General features: G+C 46.0%; 1 protein-coding gene across 2 annotated transcripts; it reads right to left on the reverse strand.

The window, feature by feature from the left end:
* Positions 1-1105: 1105 nt before the first annotated feature.
* LOC8031066 (zinc finger protein OZF) lies at positions 1106-11137 on the reverse strand. 2 transcript variants are annotated; one of them, XM_040217366.2, is made up of 3 exons: positions 11016-11137; positions 5778-5833; positions 1106-2947 (listed from the first exon to the last, which is right to left on the reverse strand). In XM_040217366.2, exons 2-3 carry the CDS (start codon positions 5800-5802, stop codon positions 1746-1748), a joined length of 1227 nt encoding a protein of 408 aa, XP_040073300.1. In that variant the 5' UTR covers positions 5803-5833; positions 11016-11137; the 3' UTR covers positions 1106-1745. The 2 variants fall into 2 exon arrangements, with proteins under 2 accessions (XP_040073300.1, XP_040073299.1); XM_040217365.3 differs by having other exon boundaries at positions 10558-11137.
* Between the last annotated feature and the right edge of the window lie 718 nt (positions 11138-11855).

Genomic DNA, 11855 nt, shown 5'->3' on the forward strand with positions numbered 1-11855 from the left:
ACCATCACGGCACTGCATTAAATATCTAATGCATAAAATGTTTTTACAGCACTTCTTTTAAATCTTAGAGCAGAATTACTTCCCGTGTTAAATTTCGTGCGCATGCGAGCTTGTGAACGGACGGTTTATGTGAGTCATGAGCAAACTCCAACAACCACCCATGGACAAACTAAAAAATAAAACAAACTTTGAGAGTTTGTGTCAGCGGAAGGCTTCAGAATGGAAGGGATCTTTTAGCAAGAACTGAACCTGGGGTTCATTTTATTTTTAATTTCAGACATGTCAATTTCTGAAGTTAGAGAGCCACTTTTCTTTTCAGCATGCAATAAACCGTCTGCTCGCTACACAATTAAAGCAAGACGTAAAACAGCATGGGTACCATCCTATTTTATTACTCACCCACGTCGTGAAACACACAGTGCTTGTGTGCGTCTGCCCAAACAGGGCAGTTGAAGCAAATGAAATACGTCCTCAGGAGCGTCGCGTGATCGTAACAAGTCGGACGCGAAACTAGTTTTCTTACCATATCGCCTGGGTTCCACAATCTAAAATTGCCTTTCAACGTCCACGTCTGCACCTGTATCCACGTGAATATCATTCACGGTATCGCCGCAGTAGGTCGACGCTGTCACAATCACAATATCTTCGCTTGTCGTCGAAAACACACCGCTCACTTTTCCCCGGGCACGATCGAACAGGAGTGGCACAATCATTCACGCCCTCCTTCAACTACGTCTGACAGGTTGAACACTCATGGCGACACTGAGTAGTGTATGAAGCGATGCTGTTCCCACACACGCTCCCCCGTGCACGAAGAACAGGGAACATACATGCCTCGGTTGATTTATGGGCGCCTAACTTCGTTGAATGTTTCGCGTGTACACAAGTTTCCACTGGGTCGTCAAGCAGAGCCACTGATCTCAATGACAATTGTCATTGACATCAGGGGGTAGAGCCAAGTAACTTTCGCCACGGACACCAAATAAAACGAGATGCGGTGCTTTTTCTTGGCTGCCGTATGGTCCAGAAACACACACCAAACTATCTTACGTTTGGTTTTCGACGTACCTTTTCCGATTTTCCGCCGAGAAAAACTTGGGAGACGTGCTGTTCATTCGTGTTCATTGAAACATACAAAGAAGCTTGTCAGCCGGAAGTTATCTCGGCCACAGAAAGTTCCACCATTACTTGCTTATGTTTACCTTGGAATACCATGTATATCTTTGCTTTTATATGGTGTAAATATTAATAACCATTCTATAACCAAAAAATAGCCAAATTTATAAATTATTTCCTTCCCAGAATTTAGAATGTTTATGTAGAAGCTGGGCCATCCGCTTTACCCTCGTCGCCAAATGAGCAATGAAGGAACGCCACGGCGTAGGTATTGCATCGTCCTTTTTGTTTATATGTCCCCTCTGCTTTGCCATTGTCTTTGGACACAAAAGGGAGCTACATCACCATCCTCCAGCGTAATATAACTAATTTAACAAAAAGTGCCCGGGTATCGTTTCACTGCCCCAGTATAAACGGTGCTAAAGAACAATTGGATTTAAAAGGATGCACACCTTCAGTCCTTCTGAACTGGATGCTCCGTCCAACTGAAACCGCTGGAAGCAGCATGGCGTCCCACGCACGTCTAATCACGTCTTGCAAGAGGATTCCTCAAATTGCAAGCCTTGGAACACTATTTTACTTACATGTTTGATTTTTATCTCGTGTGAGTTTGTAGGTGTTTGTGCAGGCTACTGTGGTGCCTGAAGGCCCTGGAACAGTGCAGCACTTGAAAGGCTTTTAATCTTGTGTGCAAACCGCAAGTGGGACTTGAGCCCCGAGTTTTGAGTGAATGCCTTTGGACAGATTGTGCACTTGTAGGGTTTTTCGCCGGTGTGCGTACGGATGTGGGTTACCAGCGAGCTTCGTGCAGCAAACGAGCTAGGGCACTGGTCACACCTGTAAGGCCTTTCTCCCGTGTGAATACGTAGGTGGTCACGCAGGGTACAGTGGTCCTTGAAGGCCTTGGGGCAGTGCAGGCACTTGTATGGTTTTTCATCCGAGTGTATCCGCAAGTGGATGTTGAGGCCCGACTTTTTGGCGAATGCTTTCGAACAGACCGTGCACTTGTGTGGTTTTTCACCAGTGTGGGTACGCATGTGAACAATGAGATGGTACAGCGTGGTTGTTGACACAGGGCACTGATCGCACTTGTAAGGCCTTTCTCCCGTGTGAGTTCGTAGGTGCTGCCGCAGGCTATAGTGGTTCTTGAAGGCCTTTGGGCAGTGCATGCACTCGTAAGGCTTTGCATCTGTGTGCCCCTGCTGGTGGATCGCAAGGTCTGCATTCCGAGCGAATGCCTTTGGACAAATTGTGCACTTGTAGGGTTTCTCACCAGTGTGGGTACGGATGTGAACACTGAGATGGTACTGCGTGGCTGTTGACACTGGGCACTGGTCACACTTGTAAGGCCTTTCCTTCGTGTGAGTTCGTTGGTGCTGGCGCAGACCAGAATTGTTCTTGAAGGCCTTTGGACAGTGCAGGCACTCGTAAGGCTTTACCTCTGCATGCCTCTGCAGGTGGTCTGCAAGGTCTGAGTTTCGAGCAAACACCTTCAGACAAACCATGCACTTGTGGGGTTTTTCACCAGTATGCGTTGCCATGTGGATTGTCAGGTCACGGCTGGAGCGAAACTCTATGGGACAAAGCGGACACTTGAGAGGACCTCCTTCTGTGTGCATCCTCTGGTGGCGCGTGAAGGCCCACCTGTCGGGAAAGGTCTTGGAGCAGGGATGGCACTCAAACCCCTCAAACAGTCTGCATGCAAGTTCCGTCAGGTGTTCGACCAGTTTACGTCGGTCGCTTGTGGTGAAGCTGCAGAAGCAGCACCCGAATTTGTCCTCTCTGGCGATCACTGGGCACGTGGTGTTCCCTTGGATAGCTTGTCCGTCGACTGAAAAGGAGGCATTACCACGCACGTTAGGACGCAAAGGGCGACTGAGTGGCATTGCTGTAAGTAGGCGTTATCAAAGCAATTCATGCAGCACGAATTCTTCAACTGTGCTGTAACCCAAGCGAACTCCATAAACTACCACGCGAGTCAAATGAATCGTCGGCATTTTTTTTAAAAGACAACGTAGAACGGTTCCTTAGTAACGGTTAAGAGTTGAGCTTGTTGGTACATACTTGTAATTATATCAGCTTGTACTTTAGAAATATCTAGAACACAAAGACAGAAAGGACAGGATATGACACACAGCTGACTACCAACGATTTTTTTTAGTTTTTAGCGCAAGGAAGAAGTTTAAACTAAAAAATCGTTGGTAGTCAGCTGTGTGTCATATCCTGTCCTTTCTGTCTTTGTGTTCTAGATATTTCTAAAGTTCAAGCTGATATAATTACAAACGGTTCCTTAATGCATCATCCAATATTTTACACAGAAGATGTCGAAGATGGTGCATTTGTGCATCAAAATTTTAAGGAATGAGCTGACCCGACTAAAGAGCAAAACAATGAGTGTGAACTTGCCACCTAAGGCAGCCATCTAAAAATGTTAGGCTCTGGGAAACGCAACAGCCGAGATGGCAGCAGCAATTGACATCTAGCTGAAATAGCCCGTCAAAGACCTCGTTCGTTTTCTGTCCATTCAATGTCTTATTTGTAAAATTGGCCATGCGCTACACCAAAAAAGCCTTTGCCGCATTTGATAAAATACATTGTCTGCTATGACGCTATCAGAGATCTGTGTGTGTCTGCACCTTCGCTCTTACCTACTTCTATTTATCGGCTGTTTTTTGCAAATCGGACACCTATTGTTAGCAGACGGCCACCGTAGGCAGGAAATTTACGCTTCTCGCGCAACATTAATAATTTCTCTTTTTATGTAGAGAATTAGGATATATTTTGGTGCATTCAGTGATGTGATTGGCCTAAGCCATTTTAGAGCACCTTTTGGAGCAGCCAAAACAGTGTTTCGGAGCAGAAAAAGTGACTTTTGGAGCATATATCTTAGAAAAATAAATATTTGTTTTAAGTGCTGGACAAACGAAGAACACTTTGTATTGTGTTGTAATGTGACGTGTTGGGGCGGCACCCGCTGCTGAGACATCCCACAAGTATACAGCGCTGTAGGCGTTGCCGAGCAATTAAAAAAATAAAAAAAAAATTGTTATCGTTTTACTGGTTCCCGACGTGGCAGATTTTTATAAAAAGTAAGCACACGTGCCTCTCATGCAATCATGTTCACATGGACGTGAGGGCGACTTCGGCAGGCTTGCTATTGGGCGTGCTTCGTCGCGCGAGCGAAGACAACGGTTGTTCGACCGAAACCATGCCACTCCGCTCCGTCACCAACTGGTTCCCAAAATAGTATGCAAAATGTAACTGCCCAGCATGCGACAATGAACAGTCCAGCGGCGCGTGCTTGCCAGGCCGGCAGGCGAGGTGCAGGCTAAACACGCCGAAAAAAAGAACCTGAGCGTATCGATGCAAGACATTGCGAATCAGGGTCAAAAAGTTCTTGGAGCGCTTTGTGTAATGACTGAATTCGAGACAAACAAGCGCGGTGTGCGGGTTCAGCGTGCAGACATTGCCTTCTTTGCTTTAGCTCACTTCTCGTCATCAACTTTCTTTCGCGGCAGATTTTTCACGTACCGGGGTCCCTCTCGAAAGAAAGCCCACAGAGAGAACCCTAAGTAATCAAAACTTCACCAAGCAGTCATTGAGTTAAAGAGGGATTTTTATAGCAGCATATGATTTAAACAAGAGCAGGAATGTCGATGCGTTTCAGTTTAGAGGGCGCCATATCTGCAGCGACGTGGGGACGGCAACACACGACGTCGCGTGACCACGGCGACTGTGGTCGCGCGTGCGCTTCAGCTCACAAAGTAACCCTCGCCGCGCAAAAACGTGGTTTTGTTTCACAGCATGACAGCATGTCTGGCACCCGGCACACTAACGTCAGAGCGTCCGCACACGGCCGCGTCTATCGCTTAAAAAAAAAGAAAAAAAAAAAAAAGAAAAAGACGCAAGACGAGATATCTGAGACGACGAGAGCGCGAAACGCGAGACGGCGGGAAAAATCATGCAAGACCGAATAGACGATTGATGCAGGGTACTTTGTGTCGGGTGGCGTCTTGTGCCACCTAGCTCACGCATGCTCAATTACGGTTCTCAGTTTAGTTTCGTTCTTGAAAGGCGACCAAAATTGGTCCTTTGGCGCAGATTAGCCATATTTTGGCGAAATGTAGCAGGATGTAGCAGAGTTAGCCCCTTGGTGCAGTTTGGCGCAATTGGCACAGCAATCACATCACTGTGCATTATAGATTAGATATAGTATGTTATCTTATCAAGACATACATGCTACAGATGCCAAAAGCATTGCTCCTTCTTCCGACAACCAAATCTTGTAAGAACTGCTTGCGTATAAACAGTGCGCAAAACTTTTAAGACCGCATTTGTGATTGCTCTAGTTTCTTTGACAAAAACAAGCCTTTTGAAAACACTTTCATTATTTTTCTTCATTTTCGTCTATTTGTCAGAGTATGTGCCACAGCAGTTCATAGTGCTACTTTTTCTTATTGTAACAAAGGCACCCCTGCACGTAGGAATATCATCTTTTAGCTCATTCGGGTAATTGCGCATGCTCAAATTTTTAAACATAGATTCGAAAAAACTTTCTGTTGCAAAGACCAAAGTGCAGGAGCGGGAGAGTACAAAGGGACAAAGTGGAAAGCACTGCAACAGAGGTGACTATTATGCGAGTTTAGCGACAACCAACTTACAGTGCTCAGTGGGCATGATGAGCATGATGGGTAACTGGCTTCCAGGCAAGACACCTCTGAAATCGAGAACAAAGTAGATTGTCGCCTGTGGTATCTGCGAGGGCAAAACATGAAAATCGAAAGAGCCTCCTCCGATCAGTAAGAATTAAACCATGTTATAAACTATGAAATCTTGCCAACTTGGGAACTTTTCATGAATAAAAACAAAAAAATACAGTTGAAGTGGGTAGATATGATTTCTGGACCGAACAAATTTCATGTCCAACCATTTCTATGGGATACCCAAAATTGCATATATAAATAAAAAGGGCATATAAACGACTAGAGGACACTCTCTCGACTCCCTGAAAGCCCAAGCTCCCACTTACATATGGTTAAAAAAAGACATAAGTTACATTTCAATTTATCTATTCACTTATTTATTTCAGCACCCTCAGGGCCACTATAGGGCATTACAGAGGGGAGGGGCAAGATACAGCACAAAATTCAGTAAAAAACAAAATTAGATACAGACAATGTAAAACATGTGCAGCCAAGGTTAGTATCAACAAAGATGATTGGTATTGCAGTTTTGAACAAATCAGGTAATGACATGGACACTAAAGATGTGGAAAGGTGGTTCCACTCGGAAGATGTTCTGGGCATGAAAGGGTCAATGTAGGCATTAGTACGACGCTGATGAAATCCTACTCTGCATTGATGGTCAATGCAAGCAGAGATATGCAGGGGAGGAAGAAGAAATGATCTTTTAGAGTAGGCGAGCAATAAATTTTGTGAAAAAGACACAGGCGAGAAACTTTGTAACACAAAGAAAGAAGAGGCAGAGACAAGTTAGTTCTCATAGACGAGACACTTGCGTTATGGTGATAATTACAAAAGATAAATTGTGCGCCGCAATTTTGGACGGCCTCAATGTTACATACAAGTGTTGAGTGACCGGGATCCCAGATTGGTTCAGCGTATTTTACTTTTGAATGTACCAGTGTTTTAAATAAAAGTAATTTTAGTGACATGGGGGCTAATGGGAAATTTTGTTTTAAGTAACCAAGCATAGAGTTGGCGTTAGCAGAGATGTGATTAATGTGAACGTTCCACGACATGCTATGGAATATAAACACCAAGATATTTGTAGGAAGTTACAAGTTGCAAGGGAGAGGTACCGAGGCCAGTGGTGAGGTGTTACATAGAGTTACACACATTGCTTTCCATTTGGTCATGGACCATGTGTTACACCACTCCAAAACTGCATCTAAATCTGTTTGAAGTAGTAGAACATCAGATTCCTCAGTAATTTTGCTATAGATTACACAGTCGTCAGCAAACAAGCTAAAAGAGGATGAAAACTTCCGAGGCAAGTAGTTTATATAAATTAGAGACAAAAAAAAAAAAGCATCTCCACGTGGTGAATGATGTTGATTGGGGCGAAGCTTTGGTTGTGCTTGTCTGCGTAGACACTGAGCCGCAGCATGCCGAGCCTCTCGTTCGTTTTCATCCATGTCACACTGTGGTCAAATGCTCAAATGCGTATATAACCACGTTCCATACCACACATTCTCTTTCTGACATGGATGAAAACGAATGAAAGGCTCGGCATGCTGAGGCTCATCGTCTACACAGACAAGCACCAGCAGAGCTTCGACCCAATCAACATCATTCACCATGTGGAGTTGCGATTTTTTTTTTCCCTACACAAGCACGGGAGCACGTGCTCACGTGCACCCGACAGCAGACGGACATGGCTAGCCCCTAAAAGGGACCTAAAAAAACACCCTTGTGGGACACCGGATGTTACTAGACTGAGGTGAGATTTAGCTTGATTAGCAGCGACAAACTAAATCAGATTTGTAAGAAACTTTCAATCCAGAAAGACACAATGGGGTCGAGGTTAAGTTTATCAAGTTTGAGAAGTAAAGGCCTGTGAGGAACCTTATTGAATACTTTGCAGAAATCAAGAAACACGCAATAAACCTGGGATCCTCGATAAAGAATAAAAAAAGTTGGGTCTCGCAGGAAAGAAATTGAAGAAAACCATGCTGAGAGGGTGTAAAAAATGAGTTAGCATCTATGAAATTAACAAAATGTAAATAAACAATATGCTCCATGATTTTACAGGGCATACTGCACTAAATTTCGGGGGGAATTTTTCTGCTAAATTTAGTGGGTGAAACTTTTCCAATAAATTTATCCATAATGCAATGCACAGTGAAGTCATTCGTGACGTCATTATGGGAAACGTTTCCTAATGCAACACGCAGTTACACCAACGGCGATGTTGCTCAAGACGGAAATGGGCACCTAAGAGCTGCGCTTTAAAACTGTGTGTTCCATAGAGTGTGGTGAAATGCTGTCTATATGCTGTGTTTGGAAACATACCTACTTCATAGAGTGCACTGCAGTTACCACAGCAGCCGTTTCCCAAACACGGTGACACGTCGAACGACGGGAGGCAAGCCGTGGGTGGGTAGACGGGGATACTGGTATACTGCTCGTGCAAGCAGCATCTATAGGCAGTTCCGTAACCGAGTTAATCTAGTAACATTGGGCAAGTACTGGCCGTGACTGGTGTCAAGGACGGAAACCATAAGAGGGCACCATCGTCGTTTGTGTGCGCGGCACACAGGGTGCACAGAGGACTCGCTCGCCTTCCGAAGCAACGGACATGCGTGAGCTGGGCTGTGCTTTTGCGTGATGACTGGTATGGTGTGTCCTTCGTTTTGCTTTACGTCAGAGCGTAGCAGAAGCGACAAACTAGTTCTCGGCTTTCAAGGTACCTGTCGAGCACACGCACTCGTGCAGTGGAAGCATCGTTCAGGGCAACACCGTCGTGCTATCTCTCAGCCCAAACTGGTTTCCACAGTCTGCCTGAAACTTATTCCGGTATTTCGGGCAGGTATGCTCTAACTCGCAAATTGGCTGCAGCACTTTCAGTCGCATACACAAGGCAGACTAAGTCAGACGTAGAATTACCGAATACGGTTACTCGAGCATTCCCTAAATAAGAAAATCGAACAGTAGCAGCTCTCTCAGTTCCGAATGGAGTAACTCGAGTCGGACTTCTCGGAGCGCCTACTAAACAACAAAAAAAGGAAAAGCGTGGCTCTTCAGCTGATCCTACGCAGTTTCCACTTCCTCCCCCTGAGGCAGAAGGTTTCAAACACAATGAAAGCAGAAGACACCGAGCAAGATCACTTTTTCGACGCCGGTATTGAAGAAGTCTTGACATGGTAGTTAGGGAAAAATCTAGTGACTGTAGACATCAGCGCTGCTGTTCAAAGCGATCCAAAGAGACAGAGCCCTTCGAAGGCGGTGCTAAGGCTGCTAATGTTATAAAAACCGACAAAACGTCAATACACTCAAAATATAGAGCTTGGTGAATCTATGCTGCCGCTTAAGATATTTTTATAAGACCATACTTTTGTTCTGCACTTCTTTACAAACTTTTTATGAAATGTATTCGTATATATTCAAAAGAAGTCGGCTGCACTTAGGCCCGCTTCAGACGGGGCAACTTTTCCAGCAATTTCGGTGTTGCTGGCAAGTTGTTCCCTAGCTTCCCTAGCACAACACAAATTGCTCGGATCGTGTCCGTCTCTAAACAGACAAGCAACTCGGACACGTTTGAAATGGCAGCAGATATTTTCATGTGACATCCCGTGCTGATGATGATGATAACTAAAGACTTGGTTCTGATTTGAAATTGTTTTCGGGAGTAAACAGTTTCAGAAAGATGAGTTTGTATACTCAATGCGGTCCATATCACATGAGCGAATGACAATTTAGCGTCATTTGAGTGCATCGACGTTTTAGCGAATGAGCACATGAGCGAATGACGTTTTAACGTCATTTGTGCGAATCGACGTTTTAGCGAATAACGGGGGTGGTGGTTGACAAACCCCCACTGCGTTCACGCCACTTCGTGGCGGCAGTCTGTGGCGGATTGAAGCAGGCAGCAACCCGTAAACGCCAATTTGCAGCAACCAACCACTTTCGATGAAAGGTCGGGGTTCGCTGAAACGTTGCTCGACCAACTGAGTGCCATTGTTGCAACGACAAGTTGCTATGATAATTATTTCCCCATAAGAAGCGGGCCTTAGTGATCACAGGTTTTGTTGGCCGAAGCGAGTGTCAGCCAACGTCTCATATTCGTAAACACCCTAATTTAGCTACACAAACAGAACATTAATTGGGATCATGTTCTGAGTGAGTGTTCAACCGCGCACTGAAGTCACGCTCGTTCGGGCCCATATCACATGAGTGAATGCCGCTTAAGCGAACAGCTGTCATTTGAGCGAATCGGGGTCCATATAACACAAGCGAATGACGTTTTAGCGAAGAGCGCCATTTGAGCGAATCGACGTTCTAGCGAATAACGGAAGCGCGTGATAAACCCTTAACCCCCCTCCCTCCTCCTTGCTGCGCTTACGCCGCTTCGCGGCGGCAGTCTGCGGCGGCTCATTACAAAAGATGGCTATGGTTCACGCCGCTTCGCGGCGGCCGACCATTCGCTGAAGTGTCTTTCCATAAAAATTCGGCGTCCGCTAAAACGTCCTTCGACCAACCGTGTGCCCGCCCTTGTTCATACCCTGCCTTGCTCCGTTCAGCGCGGATAGGACTATCGTCGATAATCACGAAGTTTCCGTGCAACAGCGATAAAAACACTGCGTCAACTGAACGTTTACGTGGTTTATTAGCATGTCCAATACAAACGAAATACGCTCCAAGATATTTTCCCAACAGCGCCCGAGCTGGAAGCGAAATTCGAACGAGATATGTGTCTTACCTTGAGCACTCTTCATTAATAAAAGCGAGGAAACCGCAAACCGACGTCTCAGGCGACGCAACCTCTTCCGCCATCGTTTGTTTTTCTCTTTGAGCCATCTTTGAGCACCGGGACCACCGGAACTTCGTCAGCGACCCGGAATTACGTCATACCACGCCCTTTTCACTCCTCACTGCTCCTCGGGCTCCTCGAGCACGTCGCGCACCGTCTCAAAAGCAGAAAACATACGGACAAAATATTAAAAACTTTAAAAATACTTAAACTATATTCTATATATAACAATAAAAAATAAAGAAAAACAAAACCCTGTGAATTGGGCGGTTAGCCTAGTGTGGTTTACGCGGTTTACGCTGTGGGTTTACGTGTTTCAGCGCTCAAAATGAGAGAGGAAACCCGTGCCTGTATGCATTGGCAAGAAAAGTTGTCGCAGGGCAAGCCGACAAACTTTCCAATCACACCTTGTTCTTTTCGTGCTCTTGTTGCTGTGGTCACGGTGGTCACGTCACGGCCGGTCTGGAGCGGAGAGGCGCGCACCCGTGCTTTGGTAAACTTTGTGGACTACGTTTTAGCACGGACTGTAGTGCCCGACCGCGTCAGATTACCTTGCGCGGGAATTTCGAACAACCCACAACGCTCACATGAAACGTTACGTCACGCGTGGAATGAAAGTGATGCATGTCTCAAATTATTTCACATTACAAAAATTTTAAGCGGGATTCGAACCCACGACTCTTCGGTTGCGAGCCGGGCACGCTGGCCCTTGCTCACAAAAATGTAAATAGACCACGACAGGCACGCGCAACAAAAGCACTGCGGAAGCGAGCGAGCTGGCGCTGAAGGTGGAACTGGCGGAACCGCGGAACCAGCGGATCACGGATACGTTGGATGCGTGGAGTGGCGTGGAGTTCGCAAGGCACGCTTTTCTGCTTTTGTTTTGCCCGTTTTGCCTGCAGAGCGGCAGAGCTGCAGAGTTTGCGGATTGATACAGCGGCGCGGACAACGGTGACAGACACGGGCTACACACAGATACCGTTGGAGGTGTGTTTTAGCAAAGGAAGATCAACCGGAGTGTGAGATGGAAGGTGGTGTCGTTCGCATCGTTCGTTTCTCGAGTTGAGCTGCTTTGCAGGTTTACAAAGAGAGTCTCCTGACGCGGAGTGCCTAGGTGAGTAAACTGCTCAAGGTAAGTCCCTGCCAATTGCTCAGTCACACAGGTGAGTGCCTCACATACTTCCGAACACGAGCGGAGCGGTCTGGCCGCGATTACCATAAATCACAACTCGCTCACCTAAATAACG

The sequence above is a fragment of the Ixodes scapularis genome, unplaced genomic scaffold, assembly GCF_016920785.2.
Source record: "Ixodes scapularis isolate PalLabHiFi unplaced genomic scaffold, ASM1692078v2 PGA_scaffold8__174_contigs__length_109621045, whole genome shotgun sequence".
Taxonomy (NCBI): domain Eukaryota; kingdom Metazoa; phylum Arthropoda; class Arachnida; order Ixodida; family Ixodidae; genus Ixodes; species Ixodes scapularis.

What these genes read in the sequence shown, in the direction of transcription:
- LOC8031066 (XM_040217365.3), bottom strand. Translation starts at nt 10,655, where the DNA reads ATGGCTCAAAGAGAAAAACAAACGATGGCGGAAGAGGTTGCGTCGCCT. An exon ending in ATTAATGAAGAGTGCTCAAG is followed by an intron (nt 5,834 to 10,557) that starts GTAAGACACATA and finishes TCTCGATTTCAG; the next exon opens with AGGTGTCTTGCCTGGAAGCC. An exon ending in CATCATGCCCACTGAGCACT is followed by an intron (nt 2,948 to 5,777) that starts GTAAGTTGGTTG and finishes CCTCCTTTTCAG; the next exon opens with TCGACGGACAAGCTATCCAA.